Genomic DNA, 24868 nt, shown 5'->3' with positions numbered 1-24868 from the left:
TACTCTGCACACAGTAAGCGCTCAATAAATACGATTGATGATTGATGATATTAGTATACTTAAATTGAGTCAGAGAAATTCCTTAAAGGGGTAGCCAACTTTCACTTCACCAGAAGCGACTTGGGGGTGTGCACCCTTTCTGGTGACAAACCTCTGGCAATCACCAAACCCCTTCTTTTTGCCCCCGGCTTCTTGTGGTCTGCCCTTCCCCCCGGAATCCCAGCTTTTAAAATTAGAATTTAACATTAATATCACATTTCCTCATTCTTCCTATTGCAACTCTTTCCAGGAGTTAATGCCAGGAAGGAGGGTAGTTGTGAAGCCAATGCATTCTAAAGCTGAATCATGGTGCTAATATAGAAGCATTATGGCATTCATTGCAACTCGAAACGGCTTCAGTTAAGGTCTGTATTTCGTCATCTCCAAATTTCTGTTCTATATGGCACAATTAAAAATGGTGTCAGACGCTGCCGGAAGGAAGTACAAACAGCTGAGGATGATCTTTGATGACCACTGGGAGGAAATATATGCCTTTTCAGTCATCTCTATCTGTATGGTTAATGACTATCAGTTGGCTCATAGTCTAACCCAGAATGTGCATTTTTGTGTGCACACATAGACACACACACCCCCATGTAACCTAACAGTACTGAATTCCCCTGATGTTCTTCCCTCTATCGAGTCTATATAAGTATGCCTGTATTTATATACAGGCATATACATCTGTTTCATCATGTTAGTGGTTTAATTTAAGGGCTTAACATTGATGTTTACACCCCAAAATTATGATATAGAGAATACTGGATGGTGCATTGGAACATCATTTAATATTCCATAAATCCATGTGTGACCCATGGGAGAAAAGGACTATTTAAAATTCAAGCATTAAATAAAGGGTAGGGATTAAAATAATGCCTATTTATGAAGTTTTATGTTACCCTTTTTCATGACTAGATGTGGAGACGTGTTTTCATGCAGCCTATAACTATAATGTCAGTATGGCTATTTTAGGGTTTTCAAGTATACAGGTCTTCTCTCAAGTCTTACACTGACTTGATCGATGAGTACGTTCATTATGGGCTTCCCTAAAGAATATTAACAGTAACTGGCATGTGCTGGGCTTCTGATGCATTTGAACTTCCAAGTTATAAACGACGCAGGCTTCGGAAAAGCGACATTTTGCCTGCATTTCTCTTGGATACTGTCAACAAAAATCAACCAAACACGGCCTACGTGACATTCATGAATAGTATGGCATTCATTTCCATTGTCTTTAAAATTACTCAAACAATTAATTGATTTGTTTTAATTTGGAAACGACAGTTGTCGCCCTGGGCTTACTACAGGCAAACAAGATTGGGTAGCCATGAACATTACGGGCTCTTCAGTGTTTTACAACAGTCACCATTTACCTCTGAGGAGACACTGACTTATCTCTGTGAGATAGGTGGATAAAGATTCCATGACACAGTTGACACATATCCCAAGTAAATTTAGATAAACATGTTTTGCCTATGACTCAATTATATATTTCAACAGAGCAAGGTTTAGGAATCCATCGTAAGGATGTGATACGGGAGATAGAAATGCATACCAATAGTGGAAAGAGCACGGGCTTTGGAGTCAGAGGTCACGGGTTCAAATCCGGACTCCACCAATTTTCAGCTGTGTGACTTTGGGCAAGCAACTTAGCTTCTCTGGGCCTCAGTTCCCTCATCTGTAAAATGGGGATTAAGACTGTGAGCCCCCCATGGGACAACCTGACCACCTTGTAGCCTCCCCAGCACTTAGAACAGTGCTTGCACATAGTAAGCGCTTAATAAATGCCATTATTATTATTATTATTATTATTACATTCCCAAAGAACCTGAAGATCATTTTCATTTAACTTGTATCTACTCGAGTGCCTAGAATAGTGTTTGACAAGTAATAAGTACTTAACAAATATTATTGTCATTATTATGATGATGCTTTGTTTTTAAATGATTTAGTACTATATGTTTTCAAACTGGAAAATAGGCTACATGCAAACAGTAAATGAAGAACTATATCATAAATTCCTTGAGGGACAAGGCCATACCTACTAATTCTATTGCTTTTTTTATAAACTTTTTTTTTTAATGGTGTTTAAGCACTTACTATGTACCAGGCACTGCACTTAAGTGCTGGGGTAAATGAAAGTATATTAGTTTGAACACAGTCCCTGTTCCCATGTGGCTCACAGTCTTTATTCCCCATTTTACAAATGAGGTCACTGAGGCACAGAGAAGTTAAATGGCTTGCCCAAAGTCACACAGAATACATACAGTGGGGCTGGGTTTCGAACCCAGGTCCTTCTGACTCCTGGACCTGTGTTCTAGCTATGAGGAGGCACTCAGTAAATACTAATCTGTCAATCAGTATTATATCAATACTATTTCTTGAGCGCTTACTGTGTGCAGAGCACTGTACTAAGCATTTGGGAGAGTAAAGTACAAACACTGGTAGACACGTTTTCTGCCCACAAGGAGCTTACATTATTATACATTTGTATCCTTACTTTGCATTAAATGAAGATAAATTGTGCAGTTACAAAGAATTTTCAAGTAAGAATAATTTCAAGAAAACCCAAACAGAGAGGAGATCTAAAGTGATGGAAGAACAGACTCATCTTTGTTATTTTTTGTCAGTTTTTGTCAATATACAAAAGGTGAGTTGAAAATGTGGAATTTTGAAGTGACTAGTCCCAGAGATAATTTTTCAGAGTGGGCTGGAATGGTGTTTCTCATAGGGATCATTAATATTTAGAATATATTTAATGCTAAATCTACACTTGCAGTTTTTTCCAAAACAAAACAATTTTCAGATTCAAAATCTCGTAACCAAGATAATTTTGCATTAATGCCCCCTTAGTACTTCATTAGCTTCTTGAAAAATTACTGGCAGTTTTGACAGGTAGCAGTTGTAGACGCTAGATACACATAACCTTTGCCCCCAGTTACAAAGCTAATCTAAAGATGAAGCCAGTTATAGCTAATCACATTAACCAAAGCATTTTTATTGTCAGTTTCTCTAAAATGATGACTTTCGTGAGGGGAAATTCAAGAGCTGTCCTCTCTTTCATGAAGGAAAGAAAGGAGATCTCTGTAAACATAGGGTGGGTTTTGTGCTGATTGTAACCCTGCCTCTTATCATTTCTGGCTGCGTAGAGAGTCAAGACTTTTACTCTGTTTATGATGCTTGAGGGAATTTCCTTGATAACAAGAAGGGGAAAGAAAGAGGTGGAAAAGTGTGGCCAGCTGGGAAGTTATTTGTATTAGTACTGATTAAGTGCTTATTGTGTTCAGAGTATTCATTCATTCATTTGTTCAATCGTACTGTATTAAGCTCTGAGAAAGAATATAGAGATGGTTATTAGATATCCAGGGCTTTCAAAATGTTAAAGACCAAAGGACTGAGAGTCAGAAAAGTTGGATTCTAATACTAGCTCTGCCATTTTCTTGTTGTGTGACCTTGGGCAAATCACTTACTTTTTTTGTGCCTGTTTCCTCATATCATCATCATCATCAATCGTATTTATTGAGCGCTTACTATGTGCAGAGCACTGTACTAAGCGCTTGGGAAGTACAAGTTGGCAACATATAGAGACAGTCCCTACCCAACAGTGGGCTCACAGTCTAGAAGGGGGAGACAGAGAACAAAACCAAACATATTAACAAAATAAAATAAATAGAATAGATATGTACAACTAAAATAAATAAATAGAGTAGTAAATATGTACAAACATATATACATACATACAGGTGCTGTGGGGAAGGGAAGGAGGTAAGGCGGGGGGATGGAGGGGGAGGAGGGGGAGAGGAAGGAGGGGGCTCACTCTGGGAAGGCCTCCTGGAGGAGGTGAGCTCTCAGTAAGGCCTTTAAGGGAGGAAGAGAGCCAGCCTGGTGGACGTGGGGAGGGAGGGCACTCCAGGCAAGGGGGAAGATGTGGGTCGGGGTCGACGGCGGGACAGGCGAGAACAAGGCACGGTGAGGAGATTAGCGGCTCGGGGGGTCACGTAACTCCACAGCCCCCTCCAGTTATCACCCCATCTCCCTTCTACCATTTCCTTCCAAACTCCTTGAGTGAGTTATCTACACTCACTGTCTCAAGTTCCTCTCCTCCATTTCTCTCCTTGATCCCCTCAAATCTGGCTCCTGTCCCCACCACTCCACACAAAAACACCCCCTCCAAGGTCACAAATGATCTCCATCTTGCCAAATCCAACGGCCTCTACTCCATCCTAATCTGTCTTGACCTCTCAGCTGCCTTCGACACCGTTGACCACCTCCTTCTCCTGGAAATATTATCCTACCTTAGTTTCACCGACTCTGTCTTCTCCTGCTTCCCCACCTCCCCTTCCTGTCTCACAGCCCATTCTCTCATTCAACTTACATAGTCAATGTATCACTAAATCCTGTTGGTTCAACCTTCACAACATCACTAATATCCTCCCTTTTCTCTCCATTCAAACTGCCACCATTTTAATCCAAGCTTTGATCCTATTTCTCCTGGACTACTATATCAGCCTCCTTGCTGCATTTCCAGCCTCCTGTCTTTCCCCAATCCAGTCCACACTTCACTCTACTGACCGGATCATGTTTTTTGCAAAAATGTTCAGTCCATGTTTCTGCACTTCTCAAGAATCTCCAATGGTTGCCCATTCTCCTCTGCATCAAACAGAAATTCCTCACCATTGGCTTTATAGCCCTCAATCATCTTGCCCCCTCATATCTCACCTCACTTCTCTCCTATTACAAACCAGCCCACCCACTTCACTCTTCTAGTGCCAACCCACTCACTATACCTTGATCTCATCTATGTCACTACCAAAAACTCACCCATGTCTTGCCCTGACCTAGAATGCCCTTCCTCTCCATATCCAACAAACAATTATTCTCTCCCCATTTAAAGACCTATTGATGGGACATCTCCTCCAAAAGGCCTTCCCTGACTATGCCCTCTTTTCCTTTTTCTTCCACTCCCTTCTGTTTCACCCTGACTTGCTCCCTTTATTCATCCCCCCATCTCATCCCAGCACACATATCCATAATTATATTAATGTCTGTTCTGTCTAGACTGTAAACTTGTTTTGGGCAGATGAATGTGTCTGTTATATAATTATATTGTGCTCTCCCAAGCACTTAGTATAGTGCACATAGTGAGTGCTCAGTAAATATGATTGATTCTCTCTCTCCCATAGACACTGAGGTCCATCTGGGCCAGAGGCTGCATCTAATAAGAGGGTTTTTTTATGAATGTACGTTACATACCCTAGTCCTATGACAGTGCTTGGCACAGAGTAAGCGATTAAGCGATTAGAGAAGCAGTGTGGCTCAATGGAAAGAGCATGGGCTCGGGAGTCAGAGGTCATGGGTTCAAATCCCGGCTCCGCCGCTTGTCAGCTGTGTGACTTTGGGCAGGTCACTTAACTTCTCTGTGCCTCAGTGACCTCATCTGTAAAATGGGGATTAAGATTGTGAGCCCTACATGGGACAATCTGATCACCTTGTATCCTCCCCAGTGCTTAGAACAGTGCCTTGCACATAGTAAGTGCTTAATAAATACCAAAATTATCATTTATTATTAACAAACATAATAATAATCATCATCATCATAGTTATGATAATGACTTATTATTGTGAGGCTCCTCTGTGGGACAGGAATCATGTCTAATTTCCAGCTGTATGTTCTTTCTCAGTGCTTACAGTTCTCTGTACACAATGCTTAACAAATACTATTATTATTATTATTGCTATTATTATTATTTACCCATTGTTGGGCACAGTGCTTGGTACCTAGCAAGTGCTTAACAAATACCGCAATTATTATTGTCCTTGTGAACTTCTCCATTTCACTGAAATTTTTAATGCAGATATTCCCTAGAATCATAGAAGAACATATAGACTCTATTAAGACAGCAGTGTTTTCAAGCTTAACCTTTTATTATGCTCTGAGAGTATTTTCGTTTTCCTTGAAGGACTTTTTTTTCAGTTTTCCTCCCTAGATCCATTTTATAAGATGTAAGAAAGAATAAAGTGTGAAATATTAGGTGGACACTTTGGGGATGAACCTTTTCATCCTTACCCACAGGCACTGATAGAATCTTGCTGTCGGTAATTTCAGCTTCAAACACAAAGGACAGATGTGTGTCAGTATTATAGGCATGTTAAGAAAAAAAAAGAAAAATTATCTCCATGAATGTCAACACTTTTTGTAGATGCGTTTGCGTCAATTAAGATATTCTTTACATATAGTTATGCATTTTGTCAGAAGGAAATGCAAATCAATCTGTTATCAAACTGGACTATTTTGCATACATTAAACTTTTAAATCTATGTATTAACTATTAGTTTGACTTACTTTGCATTCAATGAAATGCTTTATCCAGCAAAATGGTAATGTTGAGGGCATTTTCTCTCAGAAGATTGAGTTTTTAAAAAGGTTTGTGAGTATAAAGGTGATGATTTAATTAAAGTTGCCGGTCAAGTATGGGCACACATTTGATTTTTTTGAGCATCTAAAGGATTAGACTCTTCTAAATTAGTCAGTAGCTTCCGATTCTGAGCAAATGCAGCCTCAAAATGACTGTGTAAGTGAACTAGTTAGGAAGGTTCATTAGGTTTCCTAGGTAGGAAGCAGTGTTGCCTAGTGGCAAGAACAGAAGCCTGGGAATCAAAAGGACCTGTATTCTAACCCAGCTCCACCGCTTGCCTGCTGTGTGACCTTGGGCAAATTACTTACCTTCTCTGTTCCCTCACCTGAAAAATGGAGATGCAATACCTGTTCTCCCTTCCACTTAGACTGTGAGCCCTATGTGAGACCGGATTATCTTGCATCTACCCCAGTACTTAGTACAGTGGTTGGCACATAGTAAGTGCTGAACAAATTACCGTAATTATTATTTTAGGAGTTTCCAGAGGAGACTTAGTTGATTAATCTAAAACGTTCCAATTAATTATCTGCCAATTTTGAGATACTCGTGAACCCGTCAAATTGTTGGCCATTTCTTCTGCCTAGTTCCTTTACAGAATGCATTTCTTGAAAAAATAGCTCAGTTGAAATGATTTGAAATTAATTTTGCAACCAAACTGATGAATATACTACAACAACTTGGTGATTGTCTTCAGGACCAACAAAGCATCTAGGTTTGATTTCTTGACTGACAGTGTTTAGCAATGGAAGCTTAAACTTCAACATGTCAATTATAAGGCAGCAGCTGATCTTGATGATTACAAGTGTAACAAAGCATACAGTGAATAACCTGCAGTAAAAGAAAATCTTGTAGACGATATTGGAACCTGGGCCGAAGACCTATAATAATAAACAGCGAGAATCAAGAGGGCCTGGGGAATATCTATGTAGCCTGGAGTCAAAATTTGACTCCAGTGATTGAATCACTGCATAATTTATTTCATTATCTGTCTCCTCCTCTAGGTTGCAAAATCCCTGAGGCTAGAGATCAAATTTGCTAATCTCTAATTTATTCTCCCAAACAGTTAATATAGTGCTCTGAATACCCTAGCCACCCAGTAAATACTTTTGATCGATTGAGTGATCATTTGTTTGTTGTACTGCTTGCTGTCCCCTGTTAATAAAAGATACTAGGTACCTTTTTGTTTGGTATTTTTAATCTAAACCAAGAAACGGCTTGGCCTAGTGAAAGAAACAGGAGTCTGAGAGACAGACGACCTGGATTCTAATCCCGATCCTGCCATTTGCCTACCTTGTGTTGATCACTTAACTTCTCTGTGTCTCAGTCCCCTCATCTGTAAAATAGCGGTTAAATACCAGCTCTCCCTCCCACTGAAACTACGAGTCCCATGTGAGACAGAGATTACGCCCAATCTGATTATCTCGTTTTTGTCCCCAGTTCTTAGAACAGTGCTTGGCACAGAGTAAATGCTTAAATATAATAATAATAATAATAAACAATAGTAATAACAGCAATACTACTACTAATAATAATAAATAAGCAATCAGCTGCCTTCCACCTTGGCTCCAAGCACCACATTTCAAGTTTCAAATTTCCCATTTCAGACAGTCCAGGGTGAGGAACCCCAAAGTCTGAGCAAATAGGAAGATGAGGGATCTGCGAGGAGCAATGATCTAGGGACAATCACTAGGATTTACACCACATGGGGCGTGGAGGTTTTAAAACATCTTGGTCATTCTTTGTTCCTTGGTCTCTCCTCCCAATCACTTCTGTTTCCAGTAAGAAAGAACGAGCTGAGAGTATGCCTTTCTTTCCTGTTCGCTCTGGGATGGGTACACACACACAAAAAAAAAAAAAAAAAAGAGAGAGAGACTCAACTCTGTGAAACCACCTCTGGATCACTGCCCCATAGTTTCCAGTACTGATAGTATGTGAATACTAAGGGAATCATTTTGCGCTTTGGGTGTGGACTGAAGAAAATGCTGATGATGACGATTCCAGTAAGTGTGTGTCAGTGAACCCCAAGACCCGGAAACTCTAAAAGTAAAATATATCAGAATACAATACAACCATATTCACCCACCACCCCATTTACTCTAACCCATCAGCCCATCTAATGTTGCATGAAAAACAAACAAACCAAAAGTCTTTAGATGATGCTATCAATGCTCTCCAAAGAATTGGCTGAAATAGCTCAAACTTTGCTACTGATCTGAGGGACAGTACAGTCACATATGGATTGGGCTGTATTTGAGGTCTTCTCTTTACTTTTATCAGCCAATGTCTTGCCCCTAATGATCCTAAAGGGATGGATTTTATCAATTTACATTTCCCAGCCAATTCAGGCTGATAACATTTTGGAAAGGACCAGAATTGTCCACAGGGTGTTCCCAATATGGAGTAGTATTAATAATAGTATTTATTTTTTTTTACTTGTACATATTTACTATTCTATTTATTTTGTTAATGATGTGCACCTAGCTTTAATTCCATTTGTTCTGATGACTTGACACTGTCCGCATGTTTTGTTTTGCTGTCTGTCTCCCCATTCTAGACTGTGAGCCCGTTGTGGGGTAGGGGTCGTCTCTGTATGTTGCCAACTTGTACTTCCCAAGCACTTAGTAGAGTGCTCTGCACACAGTAAGTGCTCAATAAATATGATTGATGATGATGATGATGATGATTGAATGAATGAATGAATGAAAGAAGGAAAGGAGAGCTCTATAAATACAGGGTGGGTTTTGTGCCGATTGTAACCCTGCCTGCTGATTGGAAGTTTGATAATAATAGTGATAATAATAATAATAATAATTATAATAATAATAATAATAATAATAATGGTATTTGATACTGCCTGCTGATTGGAAGTTTGATAATAATAATAATAATAATAATAATAATAATAATAATAATAATAATGATAATAATGGTATTTGATAAGTGCTTCCTATGTGCCGAGCACTGTTCTAAGCACCGGGTGAGATACAAGGCCATCAGGTTGTCCCCGGAGGGGCTCACGGTCTCCATCCCCGATGAGACTTTGGGCAACCCTCCCCGCCTCCCGACCCCTGGGGCACGTTGCATTTCTGACCACAAGCCACACGCTTGGATGAGGAAGTGGCATAAGGAGTCAGAAGGTCGTGGGCTCTAATCCCAAATCTGCCACTTGTCTGCTGTGTGGCCTCGGGAGAGTCACTTCTATTTATTTTGATGGTGTTGACGCCTGTCCACATGTTCTGTTTTGTTGTCTGTCTCCCCCTTCTAGACTGTGAGCCCGTTGTTGGGTAGGGATTGCCTCCATCTGTCGCCAAATTGTACTTTCCAAGCTGTACAGTGCTCTGCACACCGTAAGTGCTCAATAAATACAATTGAATGAATGAATGAATGAATAGTGGTATTTGTTGAGTAATAATGATCATGATAATAATGGTATTTGTTAAGCACTTATTCTGGGCCAAGCACTGTATTAAGTGCTGGGGAAGATACAAGCAAATTGGGTTGGACACAAAACCTGTCCCACATGGGGGTTCACCATCTCAACCCTCATTTTACAGATGAGGGAACCGAGGCACAGAGCAGTGAAGTGACTTGCCCAAGGTCACAGTGCAGACACTTAGAGGAGCCGGGATTCGAACCTATGACCTTCTGACTCCCAGGCCTGTGCTCTATCCACTATTTATTTTATTTGTGCATATTTACTATTCTATTTATTTTGTTAATGATGTGCATATAGCAGCAAGAAGCAGCGTGGCTCAGTGGAAATAGCCCGGGCTTGGGAATCAGAGGTCATGGGTTCGAATCCAGGCTCCGCCACTTGTCAGCTGTGTGACTTTGGGTAAGTCACTTCACTTCTCTGGGCCTCAGTTTCCTCATCTGTGAAATGGGGATTAAGACTGTGAGCCCCCCGTGGGACAACCCTGACTACCTTGTATCCCCCTCAGCGCTTAGAACAGTGCTTGGCACATAGTAAGTGCTTAACAAATACCAACATTATTATTATTATTATTATTACATCATGCTGCTTCTCAGAGAGTGTGATGTACTATACTAGGACTTGGGAAAGTGCAAGAGCTACAGAAGACACATTCCTTGCCCACAAGGAGCTCATAGTATCACAAAGGCAACAGGTTTAGCAGGAGCGAGGTGGCTGAAGAGAATAATAATAATAATAATAATAATAATAATAATATTTGTTAAGTGCTTACTATGTGCAAAGCACTGTTCTAAGCGCTGGGGAGGTTACAAGATGATCAGGTTGTCCCACAGGGGGATCACAGTTTTAATCCCCATTTTACAGATGAGGTAACTGAGACACAGAGAATTTAAGTGACTTCATTCATTCAGTCGTATTGAGCGCTTACTGTGTGCAGAGCACTGTATTAAGCGCTTGGGAAGTACAAGTTGGCAACATATAGAGATGGTCCCTACCCAACAGTGGGCTCACAGTCTAGAAGACTTGCCCAAAGTCACACAGCTGACAGTTGGCGGAGCAGGGATTTGAACCCCTGACCTCTGACTCCAAAGCCTGTGCTCTTTCCACTGAGCCATGCTGCTTACCTAATGCTTTCAAGGGTTACACTGAATATTACTGAAGAACAGAATCCAGAACCTAAATAATTTTGGAGGGTTTCACACCTCCAAACTACACCCTGGAGTGCTCTGCTGTAGAGCTACTGGCTCCATATGGTCTCACCCAGAAAGGCATTTTGTAGTATGGCCAACAGTATGAGATGCTGCTGCTGCTGCTGCTGATGATGATGGCATTTGTTAAGCGCTTACTATGTGCAAAGCACTGTTCTAAGTGCTGGGGGGGATACAAGGTGATCAGGTTGTCCCACATGGGGCTCACAGTCATCATCCCCATTTTGCAGATGAGGTAACTGAGGCTCTGAGAAGTTAAGTGACTTGCCCAAGGTCACACAGCAGACATGTGGTGGAGCCGGGATTCGAACGCTTGACCTCTGACTCCAAAGGCCGTGCTCTTTCCACTGAGCCACGCTGCTTCTCTAGCTGCAGGTTGAGCAGGGCAGTGTACTAGAACCCATACTGAAGCCAAAATCCAACCAGCATGGGTCCGGCAAAGTGTGGCGGACCCGTTGTTTTTTGGACTGGTCCCACTTGGGCCTGGCCTGGCTCCTGAGGAATCCGGGTTCGGCTTGCCGATGTGCAGCGCTCCTTGCTCCCAAGGCCCCATGCAGCCCTCATGTCCGAATCCAGAATTCCTAACAGGCCCCAGGCCATCCTTCCAATGCCCACCCCTGAGGTAGCCGAGTCCTGGCACGGCTCTGAAGTGGGCACCCTATGCGAGGTTATGGCTCGGGGAAAGGAAAGAGGAAAAGTACAGTGAGCAGGCAGAAATGAATGGAAAGAGGCAGATCCTTAAAGATGTTGCTTCTTTCTTCATCCACCCGCTGCGATCCTCCTCACTCACAGAAAAATGTGGTCTCTCCCGTCCTGTAAAGTTTGCACAACACATTTATAGAAGCACCTCAAGTGAGCTGTATTGGTTTCCGTGACCTCAAGTACCATTTTCTGATCTGAAAGGAAATCTTCAGCTCATTCCTGGCAGTGCTGAAATTGCCAGCCAAATGCAGCTCTCGTTCCACCTGTTACCCTGATTCATCGTTCCTCTGGACCGAGGTACGTGCGACCCGATGTTTCCTGAGCAGCCCCAGCTAATAGTGAATGCTACATTATGGAAGCTGAACGCAGCCTGGGTGAAATGAGTTGGTAAACCAAAGTGTTCTGGCATTAACGTTTTCGGTCCCTGCGTGAAAGCAAATCTAGGGATTAATAATGTCACATTGAAATGGAGCGAAGGTCCAAAATAGCAATTTATGAGCCAACAACAAATGAAAGTGATTTTTCTTGTGAGATTCCGTTACAATGCCTTTTTTGCCTGACCACAGTACTTCCTTAATGGCTCTGTCCTGTAAGTATTCTGCTTGGTCTGTGCAGTTTATCAGTTTATCATGTTGCTTAACATTTCAAAGCAAAATGAGGGTTCTGTCTTCATTCAGTTCATATGGGATAGAGTATTGAGAGTCAGGATGCATAGCACTGATTCTCAGTTCTGCCACTGGCCTACAGTGGACATGGCCCTTCACCTCACTGAGCCCTAGTTTCCACACTGTAAAATGGGGATATATGAAATTTGAGCCACAAGGGATGCAGGGACTTTGTCCGATCTCACAACCTGATATCTACAGTACATGCTTAATAAATGATGAACTTATTAGTTAAAATTGAAATTGGGAGATTGGCTGATTGGTTGGCATAGACTTTAGATATGTTTTCATGATGTATATACCTGCTACCTAGGTCTTCTTGGGAGCAGCTCTGAGAAGGTAATGGGAGTAAGACACATCAGTAATCGAGATTCTCTCACAGATAATAATAATAATAATAATAATAATAATGACATCTATTAAGCACTTACTGTGTTCAAAGCACTGTTCTAAGCGCTGGGGAGGTTAGGCCCAAAATCACACAGCTGACAATTGGCAGAGCGGGGATTTGAACCCATACCTCTGACTCCAAAGCCCGCGCTCTTTCCATTGAGCCACGCTGCTTCTGCTTACAGGAAGGAGAAAGGGAACATAATAAGGGCCCTAACCCAAGCGGAGCCACAGCGCCAGAATCCCGGGCCCGCCACCTGTCTGCTGTGTTGACTTTGGCCAAGTTACTTCACTTCTCTGTGCCTCAGTTACCTCGCCTGTAAAATGGGGATTGAGACTGTAAGCCCCACGTGGGACAGAGACCGTGACCAACTTGATTTGCATGTATCCACCCCAATGCTTTGTACAGTATCTGGCACATAGAAAGTGCTCAACAAATGCCATCATCATTATTCTTAGAATAGGTTGAAAAATGATAGATCAGAATATATGCTATGGGATGAAAAGAGGGAAAGAAAGAGGGAGAGATCAGAAAGTGACCTGAGGAAGGAAGGGAAGAGCCCCTGGAATACCTTCAAATGAACTTACTTCCATGGAGACTCTTCTCCATCGCTTAGAGGAAAGAGCACAGGCCCAGGAGAGTTCCTGCCTTCTAATCCGGGCTCTGCCACCTTGTCTGCTGTTTGACCTTGGGCAGTCACTTAATAGTCTGTGCTTCACTTTCTTCATCTGTAGAATAGGGATTCAATGCCACTTCTCATTGTCCAGTGAACGTCATGTGGGACAGGGACCGTGTCTGACCTGCTTCTCTTATATCAAGCCCAGTGGTTAATAAAGGGCTTGGCCCATAGTATTTAGGTAATACCAGTCTTATTATTATTGTTATTGCACCATTTACTGGGTAATAAAACTGATCAATTTCTATATTATGTAGCAAGGCAACCATAGTTTTACCCTGTAAATTATATTTTCTTTGAGGTAGGCAGGGAACAGATGCCTTGATACTGATGTAATATACCAAGGATTTAGTACACTGTCAATCTCTCAGGTGCTTAATATATACCCTGGATGGATTGATTGATCACTCGTAGTCCAAGCTGGCATTTCCCCGGTGGTTGCCCTCTGACATTAGCCCTCCAACATTTATTAAATTGACACTGAGATTTTTTGAACACTCTCCAAAGCTAAGTTGCCGGCACCTGATCTAATCATGATTGATGCGAAGGTTGGGTTTTAAATATAGCGAAGCCTTCTTAGATGAGGACAACCTCTATCATAAGGGCACCTACCTGAAACACCAGGTTTTCTTAACTGGATTGGGATTAATTATCGAAAAACTGTTTTCAAAGGCCACCTGCAAGGACCCCTTTATATGGAATGACAGGTGGTAGTTTTAAACCTGGTTGCATTGTAGTTTGAAGCTTTATTACATCTTCATATGAGTTTGAAGGTCATGACAATGGTGGAATAGAGGGAGAAGGGAGGGTTTTTTTTTCCTTTTTTTTTGGCAGGGGGGCGAGTTGTAGCTTTAAAAGTTAATTCAGACTGATCCCTCAGAAGGCAAGCTGTTCTACAGAGCTTTCCTGCCTGGTATGTCATACTTCTGTCAACTTGTTATTGTGCTTATGGCAATCCCAGGAGCAAAATTCATTTTCTTTTCACACCGCCTTCCCCAAAATTAGTTCAAGCTAAAAATGCCCCATGACTTTTCTTTTAACTTTGGTCTGGCCTCCTTTTGAGTCCTGTGCTACTGATCATCCAAAACCCAGGCTCTGCTGATTCTTTCTCCCATTCACAGCAAAATCAGGGCTTTTTTAAGCAGGGTGAGTCAAATCAAATAAATAAATAAAGTGCTAATCCTTGTTAGTCTTGTTACTATCTACATTCACTTCTTTGAAAATAAACAGGAAAACAGCTGGAGATGGAGGATATTTTGTAATCTTATAAACTGAAATTGAAAAGCCTCAAGGAGGAAATTTCTAAAGTAAATGTGAAAGAAGATAAGGTCTTGCTTTTGGCAAAATTATATTACTGTGACACGTTCCAGATCTTTGTTGTGATGCCTGCATGTATTTAAAAGGGTCAACATGTATTCAGCAATATCATAGCCTCCATTTGGCTATGACATGCCAATGCACTGTAATAAAATAACTTGTGGCATCAGCGTGGCCCAGTGGAAAGAGCCCGGGCTTTGGAGTCAGAGACGATGGGTTCAAATCCTGGTCTGCCAACTGTCAGCTGTGTGACTTTGGGCAAGTCACTTAACTTCTCTGAGCCTCAGTTACCTCATCTGTAAAATGGGGATTAAAACTGTGAGCCCCCCGGGACAACCCGATCCCCTTATAACCTCCCCAGTGCTTGGAACAGTGCTTTGCACATAGTAAGTGCTTAACAAATACCATAATTATTATTATTATCAGAGTTTTTAATCAGTGAGGTTTAAAAGCGTATCATTCACATAACGGAATTGGGTGCCATATCATTTGGGTGCAGTGAAATTAAGTAGACTTCATATGGAACAATAGTTGAAGATCACTCAGTAGTATTTACTGAGCACCTACGATATACAAAAATGTAAGGTGGCCTAGTGGAAAGAGTAGATGACTGGGGGCCAAAGGACCTGGATTCTGATACTGCTGTGTGAACTTTGAGCAAGTCACTTACCTTCTCTGGGCCTCAGTTTCCTCATGGGTAAAATGGGAATTCAGTGCTTATTCTCCTTCCTACTTCGATTAAGAGTCCCAGTGTGGGACAGGGACTGAATCCTGGCTTCTACTTATCCCAGTGCTCGACACATAGTAAAGACTTAGCGAATGCTACAATTATTACAATTATTAAATCAGTCCATCAGTGGTATTTATTGAGCATTTACAATGTACAGAATTGTACTAAGGTCTTGGGAGAGTACAACATAACCAAGCTGGTAGACAGTTTTCCTGCCAACCAGGAGCCTACAGTCCAGAGTGGGAAACAGACATTAAAATCAATTGTAAATGTGTACATAGGTGCTGTGGGGCTGAGGATAGGGTGACTATCAGATGCTTAAAGGATCCATATCTAAGTGCATGGGTGACACAGAAGGCAGAGTGAATAGAGGACACGGAGGCCCATATGGGCCCTAAGTGCTTAGGTGGAAGGGAAGTGTCGATGACAGAGTTGGGGAGATTGGTAATTAATCAGGGAAGGTCTCATGGAGTAGATGTGATTTTAGAAGAGCTTGGAAGTGTGGAGATCTGTGGTCTGTCTGATATCAACGGCGAGGACGTGGCCGGACGTACCAAAGGAGTGTGGCTTGCTCAAGCTGTATGGGAAGGGCATTCCAGATCATCTCTTCCTCATTTTCCAGACTGGTTCTCTATTCCACCCTTTAATCACTCCATTCATGAATTCTTTCATTCAGTCGTGTTTATGGAGCACTTACTGGGTGCAAAGTACTGCACTAAGTGCTTGGGAGAGTACAAGAGTACTTCCACCACTCTCAAACTGCCCTTCTCTTTGTTCTCTTCAACCTGTTTTAATTGGGGTGGCCCTGACTGCATCCAGAAATTCTCCATCTGGTATGAGAGCAGCATTTGCATTTTCTTTCAAGATGACACATAAGCACTCAAGGGACACCAAAACCCAAATTTGATTGCCTTTTCCAAGTGTACACTGGAAGGTATGAGGTGTGTGGATCACCCAAACAAGATTTAAAAGGTTGGTGGTCTGAATCAACAGTTTCAAGTTGTCTTAGAGAACCTTGAACTGGGACTGTCTCGTAACTTAAGGTCTGTGATTAAATCCCTCACTTTTTTATTATTAGGTCAAAATGGATACCTTTAGTTATGAGTCGGGGGGGGGGGGGGGCTATTTTCAAGGCTCTTTCATCTTAAAATCAGTTGATATCTGTGCAACACCTACTGAGTGCAGAACAATATACTGAACACATAAGAAATGTTCCCTAATCTCAAGATGTTTGCAGTCTCATGGGTTGTAACTTCCCAGCTTTGAAATCTCTGCTTCCATTACCAAGGGACCTCTGTCCAATCACTAACATTGGCCTCACCGTCCAAGGAGAAAGATTAAGGAGGCGGTGATAAAACAATAATAGTGGTATTTGTTAAGCACTTACTCTGCGTCCAGTTCTGTATTAAGCACTGGGGTAGACACAAGATAATCAGGTCAGATGCAGTCCCTGTCCTACATGGGGCTTATAATCTTAATAGGAGGATGAACAGTTGTTTAATACAGTTGAGGGAATTTAGGTGTAGATAAGTGTTAAGTGATTTGCCCAGGATTCAAAGCCAGATCTCCAGACTAACAGGGCCATGTTCTTTCACTAGGCCACACCACTGTCATTATCATTTATAGTGAGAGAAAGCCAGAGGGAGGAAGAGAAATTTACTATCCATGAGAGACAGAAGGGGTACCAGTGAGAACAGGTGCACAGGCTTAAATATGTTTTTGACTGATTTTTATTCTAATTCAAAGCCCAATCAAATTCTAGGATGTCTGCACAGATCTAGCACATAATTATGATTTATATTTTCAAGCTTCAGTTTCCTTCACGTAGGCTTTTTCTAACTAGTTCTTCTAAGACCTTGTGGGAAGCTTAATTTGCAAAGCGCATTATCACTTTTCATAATCTATAAAGGCAGCCTAATAACCGAAGGAGTCAATCCTGTAAGTGCCTACGGATTTTTGAGTCCGCATTGCCTCAAGTTAGCCATTTATCACTTCAACCCGAAATCCTCAGATAGGTGATGTATTCACAGGAGTCCAATCTCGGTACCAGGAAATGACACGAAGCTGAGATTTCTTTTCTGGTGCATTACAGGACTGCTCATCTCTTGCATATGGAAAATTTATTTTTCTCTATTTGGAAGAATGACAGTCATAAATAGGGAAAAAGGTCACAGACACTGAAGGAAAATATTTCAGTAATGAGGTGAATCTTGTAGTTAAGATAAATGGGAAAAAGAGATTTGAATTCAATAAAAAAGCTTTATCGTTGGCCAGGAAAATAGACTGTAGAGTTCAAGAAACGGTTATTCTTGATGACTTAGCAGCCAGGTGGGTTTGGACATTGTTGAAAAACCTTAGGCATTTTGTGTGAAGAACAGAATATGGGTGAACAATAGATTCAACCTTCTTTGTTTTGGCTCTTTTGAGAATTCACTTGGTTGGAATAGCAAAACAGGAACATGCATTTGAGTTGTTACAGAAATAATCTGATTAAATGACTGCAATGTTCAGAATATTTTGAGATAATGAATACAAATGCACGCAAATTCTTAAGAGCAAGAAGGAGGAAGAATTGAAGAGTTATATAAATAAAGCTAAGTATTCCTGAATGATGAATTAAATGAAAGACTCTCTATGCCTGAGTTTGGGTGAACAAAAAGAAGCCCTTCTCAATTGAACATTTGCAAAAAAATGTCAAAACAAAACCCATAGAGCAGTCTTATCCATTATGATTTGGTTTTATGGCAAGTGGGTTGTAATGCTAGCCATTTTTTGTCTCCCCATTCTCCTTTCCTTCACCTCCACTCCCCTCTCACAAAATCACAACAACATTGTATCTGCTTTCATAAATAGTCACTTTAGGGTATGGATTGGGATGACCATGTTTGCAGCTCATTAAATCTTTTCAATCAATTAAATTCATGTCTCCATGCTCAGTTATGTTGTAGTAATGGATGCTGGAGATGGATGGCATAGTAAGCACTTAATAAATGCCATTATTATTATTATTATTATTGAAACCTTAAAAGAGTGCTACTTAATAATAATGACGGCATTTGTTAAGCACTTACTACATGCAAAACACTGTTCTAAGTGCTGGGGGGGATATAAGGTCATCAGGTTGTCCCACGTGGGGCTCACAGTCTTAATCCCTATTTTACAAATGAGGTAACTGAAGCTCAGAGAAGTTAAGTGACTTGCCCAAGGTCACACAGCAGACATGTGGCAGAGCCAGGATTAGAACCCAGAACCTCTGACTCTCAAGCCCGGGCTCTTTCCACTGAGCCATGCTGCTGCTACTTGTTGGAGATCTCCCATTTGTTGAGTCAGGAGCCAACTGTTGCAATTCAAAAGGCTTCATCTATGTAATTATTACATAGATTTCTTTTAGACTGTGAGCCCACAGCTGGGTAGGGACTGTCTCTATATGTTACCAACTTGTACTTCCCAAGTGCTTAGTACAGTGCTCTGCACACAGTAAGCACTCAATAAATATGATTGATGATGATGATGATGATGTAATTTATCTGAAAATCATGACCCATCTTTCCTACAACACTGGGGTGGTTTCTTTTACAGTGGACTGGTTTTGATATATACCAACAACTTTTATTCATTCTAGTGGGCCCTCTTTATTGTTTTTTTTTCAAGATGCTTTTCAAGTGAATATTTTTCCCTCAAATTGCTTAGATGTCAAGAAATTATAAATCCTTTCCATAGGATAACAGGAAACATTTTTTGTTATTGATTTTCCTGTCCTAGTCCTCCAGTATCAAAGATTCAGTCATATGTGTTAAAACACAGTACTCTTATATTGGCCTTCAGAGGCCAGAGGACCTTATATTGAATAGCTACCTATTTTTGGAGGTAGTAAAATCAATTCCCTTTCAAATGATGATTGGAATCTCCAAGCTGATTTCTAGGAGCCATCCCAGGGACATGAGGAGCAACAGTTTCCCTTTCCTGAAGATGCCTTTCATTTTGCATTAGGATTTGTTCTTTTGAGAAAGAAGACAAGCCATCAGGTAAAGCACAGTCGTGGCTTAGTGGCAATAGCACAGCCTTGGGAGTCAGAGGACTTGGGTTCTAATCCAACTTCGTCAATAGTCTGCTGTGAGGCCTTGGGCAAGCCAATTCATTTCTCTGTGCCTCAGTTACCTCAACTGTAAAATGGGGATTTAAACGTGAGCCCCACGTGGGACTCACCTGATTACTCTGTATCTACCCCAGTGCTTAGAACAGTGCTTGGCGGATAGCAAGCGCTTAACAAATACCATCATTATGATTAAAGCAGGTTTGAACGCCAAACTGCCTGTTCGTGAAAGCCTGAAATTGTGCATTTGAAATCGTGTAATGTTAATGTGCCCTCAGCAGATAGCTGAAATATTACATTTCCCAAATTAGATGCATTAAGCAATTACTCAGATGGTAGTTGAAACCCTATAATTTTCCTTCTTTTTTGCAGTCCCAGCGCCGGGTCACATTTCACCTACCGGACAGCTCCCAGGAAAGCTGTAGTGATAGTGGGCTGGGAGATCGTGAACCTACCAGCGGTACCAACACAGCTCACCCTCTGCCCCTGGGCTTTCCCCAAGAGGAATACTACGAGCAGACATCACCCAATAGCCGGACCGAGGGAGACGGCAACTCCGATCCAGAGTCTAGTAAGTGACCATTTCCTCCGCTCTAAAGATCCGCCGTTTTTCACACCGGAACACGTCAAAACCGTCTCTCCTTCTCAGAGTTAATGGCCAGGGCTAATGCATCTCCTGGTGCCTTTTACTCCATGGCCACCCAGGGTTTAGGTGAATAACCTCTCTGTTAAAAAGCAATGCAGTATCACAGCCACAGATAGCGTGTGAGAAATGTATGTGGATTTGGTCACAGCGTTATGGGATGAAGCTGATTTATAGAATGACTTTGGGACTCTGCTCTGAAGTCAAGTAAGGTTTCTCATTGATCGCCACTGATATCGCAGACTCTCTCGGTGTTCAGACAGAGGCTGTTTCTTTTTATCTTTTGTTTTCAGTATGGAATCACAGTGGGACATTCAGGGGCAAACAATCTCAGAGCATTGCTGCCATTTCTGGAGATTAAAGTTCCTCGCCCTAGAGCTCGGGAAGTTTCCTGGCGTTTTGAGTCATTCCCTCTAAATACGCTTTCTGGACTGTCTACTGTTAAGAAAAACAAAGCTCAAATTATGACTCACATGAAAGATACCTGCTGGCACTTGCAAGAACACACACAGGCATTGATTCTTCAAGAGAGGAAGTGAATGTCGATAGTTCAGACTACAATGACTACAGACTCACACTTGGTAATGTGTTGAGAGTTTCACTGGCTGATATGATCCACAGAGCTCAGACTATTTGGAAGCTTCATTTTTTTTCCTACTCAAATTTTTGCACTTATAAGCCGCTTGTGTTTATGGTAAAATAGGACCACACTCTCCCTCTGCCTATTATTCTGGTTATTATTGTGTATTATTTATAAAGCACCAAACATAGCATTACTATTGTTCAAACCACGGAAGAGACACAGTGCTGCCCCAAAGCTCAAACAGTGTAAAATAGACAGAAGCAATAGATGAATCAGTAAATTCAATATGTAATAGGACATTTTAGTGTGGAGACCAAAGTGGTAAGGAGATAAATGGACAAAGACCAACACAATGAGATTTCTGAAACATTTGAAAGGCAACGGGGAATTAACCTGCCCCGGCAGTGAACCCAAACCCCTGGATTTCTTTCCCGTACAATTCCTTGCTCTACCGTATTTCTGAAACTTTCACACATAAAAGAAAAAGCACAACAGAAAAAATCACAATTTAAAAACTGACATCCGTCAGGGTAAATGCAGCCACTGGGCCATGGTGAACTCTCAACCATCTCTTCACAACATATGTATATGAGCTAAGCTCAGGAGTGTGTGGAATTTTTTTACTTCTTTAGGAAGTACTATGGATCAATTCATTCTAACTGTGCTCTATGTTAAATAAGAGATGGAGTGAGGTGTGATGTTTAGAGTGACATAACCGTGCCAGATTTTTGTCACAAGCTTCATGCAGATATATAGTAGGGGGCACTCAGAATAATTTTGTTATTGTTGTCATTAGTTATTAATAATAACATTCCTTCCTGTGAAGCTTATATTAAATATATAATGCAGAAATCAAAATGCCACTGATTTTTTTTTTAAACATCGGAAAAGTTTATACAATATATATGAGAGTTACGGGTAATTGCCTCCTCTGGGGATAGTATCCAAGCAACTTCTAGAAACAAAGGGTATAAAACTAGGAATACAGAGAGCCAGTGTAGGATTAATTCACCTGAAAGGAATCGGTGCAAACTGTCTTAACTGATGTATGTCAGATCTGACTGATTCCAGTCATAAATAAGTCTCTGCTGACTCTTCTTCCTTCTGTCTTTCTCCTCTCTCCCCCGACCCCCCATCCCAGCTCTTTTTCCTCTTTCCCTCCTTTCCTTACCTCCCTTTCCCTGGCCCCTCTTCACATTCCCTTGCTTCCCCCACACCTCTATATATGCCCTCCCTCTCTGCCTCTGCCCTGCTGTCTGGATTACTTATAAACCCCTGGGTGTTTATTGATGATGGAAATAATTAGGATGTGAACTAATTAACAAAGGGAGAAAGATAAGGAGAGGGGTTACCTGTATTCATCCATTCAATCGTATTTATTGAGTGCTTACTGTCTGCAGAGCACTGTACTAAACACTTGGAAAGTACAAGTCAGTGACAAATAGAGACAATCCCTACACAACAACGGGCTCACGTCTAGAAGGCTAACTTCAGGAAGAAACTAAGTAGCCAACACACATAGAGGTCTGAAGAATAGTGAATGGAATATTTAGTTTCTTTTTCATTCTGAAACATCAGATTTCATGTTGCCGATTTGTACTTCCCAAGCACTTATTACAGTGTTTTGCACACAGTAAGTGCTTAATAAACATGATTGAATGAATGCATGAATCAGATTTTAGAAGTTACCTGAATCTTCGTTGGCTTGATTTCAGAGCAGGGAATGTGTCTGTTATACTGTATTCTCCCAAGCACTTAGTACAGTGCTCTTCGCACAGTAAGTGCTCCATAAATGTGATTGATTGACAATATGGAATTTAAAAACAAACAAAAATCCTCCCTCTCCGTCTTCCAGTCTCCCTTTAATTGTCTCAGCAATCTAGATATCTTAAAATGAGAGAAAACATCAGTGAAGAGAACTTGCCTCAGAAACCGCTGTAACAAATTATCTCTCGTGCCAAAACCGATGTATAAGGAGGTCTAAGACTCTAAAATAGCATTCAAGAAATGCTTTGTGATATGGAGCAGGTGCCAGTAAACTTTGCAGTGTTAGTCAATACCACCGCAAATAGACATGTAAACTGTTAGTGGAAGTTAATGCGGTGCTTAAGAAATAGAACTAATTTATGCTGCTTCTTTTTTTCATATTTTGAAACGTATTACATTTTCAATCTGTTTCCTTTCTTGCTAATGAATGGCTTGAAATAGTTTATGGGGCAGGAAGAGTCTCTCTCATGAGCGCATGAGCGCCCAAATTTAGGTGACAATCTGCCTTCTCTTTAAATTGATTTAGGGGTTATCGGAGGAGTCTGGCAAGCTCGGCTAGTTATTTTGTTAATTGGGATACAGAGTTAAAATTAAAATCTGGCAATCCATGATCTGAAGTTCTTTTACTGGGGTTGTCAAGTTTTCCCCATTCAGTCATCTACTACTAGCATGGCTTAGTGGAAAGAGAATGAGCTTTGGAGTCAGAAGTCATGGGTTCAAATCCCGGCTCCACCAAGTGTCAGCTTTGTGACTTTGGGCAAGTCACTTCACTTCTCTGTGCCTCAGTTACCTCATCTGTAAAATGGGGATGAAGACTGTGAGCCCCCCATGGGACAACCTGATCACCTTGTAACTTCCTCAGTGCTTAGAACAGTGCTTTGCACATAGAAAGCACTTAACAAATGCCATCATCATTATTATTATTATTATTACTAATGGATAGTTTCTTCCTGCGGTATAAACATTTTCCTACATTTATGGGGAAACAGCATGGCCTCGTGGAAAGAGCATGGGCTTGAGAGTCAGAGGACCTGAGTTCTAATCCCTTCTCTGCCAATTGCCCTGCCAACTGTGTGACCTTGGGCAAGTCACTCAACTTCTCTGTGCCACAGTTTATTTAACTGTGAAATGGGAATTCAATTCCTGTTCTCCCTCCGACTTAAGACTGTGAACCCAATGTGGGACAGGGAATGCATCCAGCCTAGTTTACTTGTACTTACCCCAGTGCTTAGAGCACTGTTTGACACATAGTAAGGGCTCAATAAGTACCAGAAAACAAACACAATTTATGTTTGTTGAGTTGAAGAACAAAAGGTTTCCACTAGTAGAACAGATCGTTTTTTTAAAGGACAGAGAAACTTTGTAAGTAGCATGATCAATTCTCTTGAACACTTTGCCCATCTAGGTAATGGTCACATTACCCATCGTTCTACATTAAATTTCAAGAGCTGATACTGAATACTAATTCAGAGATGTAGAATTCTGTCCATATTTATGAATGTAATCAGCAGGATTGTAAGGCAGTAAAAGGTTTACTGAGCATCGTAACCTCACATCTTTGCTCCAAGTCGTAAAATAGCTTGCACTCTAATGGACACATAGCTTTGATCAAGGTACACTTTTGGAGGTGGAGCCTTTTTAGAAAAATGATTCAGAGGCTGCCAATAGGTGCAAGAGAATCAGCGTGGCCTAGTGGATAGAGCATGGGCTGGGAGTTAGAAGGTCATGGGTTTTAATCCCAGCTCCGCTACTTGCCTGCTGTGTGACCTTGGCTGTCACTTGACTTCTCTGTGCCTCAGTTCCCTCATCTGGAAAATGGGAATGAAGACTGAGCCCTTTGTGTGACAGGGACGGTGTCCAATATGATTATCTTGTTTCTACTTCAGTGCTTAGAACAGTGCCTGGCATATAGTAAGGGTTTAACAGATACTATTATTATTATTATTATTATTATTATTATTATTATTATTATTATTATTATTATTATTATTATTATTTTCAAGGCCATAAGGGTAATGCCCCCTGAAGATATTTAAGTTGATTCCCTAACCTTGCTCAACAATTCCCTGACAAGACCTGGGAGTTTATTGCCCTTGGGAGAAGACAAAATGGCAGCTTTCTGGCCAGTGAACCCTTTGTAGTGTATTGTCTTCCGTGCCCAGATCAACTCCACTAATGCCCCTACCCTTTCTCCTTTCTCCTGCC

General features: G+C 41.2%; 1 protein-coding gene across 2 annotated transcripts in view; it reads left to right on the top strand.

Annotated features, from left to right (window-relative positions):
* PCDH11X (protocadherin 11 X-linked) overlaps nucleotides 1-24868 on the top strand; it is a 1230124-nt gene that overhangs the window by 875562 nt on the left and 329694 nt on the right. For both annotated transcript variants that reach the window (XM_038748015.1, XM_038748013.1), the window contains exon 6: nucleotides 20043-20241. In XM_038748015.1, the coding sequence (XP_038603943.1) occupies nucleotides 20043-20241 (199 nt within the window). The remainder of the gene's footprint in view (nucleotides 1-20042; nucleotides 20242-24868) is intronic.

The sequence above is a fragment of the Tachyglossus aculeatus genome, chromosome 6 (assembly GCF_015852505.1).
Source record: "Tachyglossus aculeatus isolate mTacAcu1 chromosome 6, mTacAcu1.pri, whole genome shotgun sequence".
In the NCBI taxonomy this organism is placed as follows: Eukaryota; Metazoa; Chordata; class Mammalia; order Monotremata; family Tachyglossidae; genus Tachyglossus; species Tachyglossus aculeatus.
Note: the sequence above shows the minus strand (reverse complement) of the source record. Positions and strands in the feature narration are given on the sequence as shown.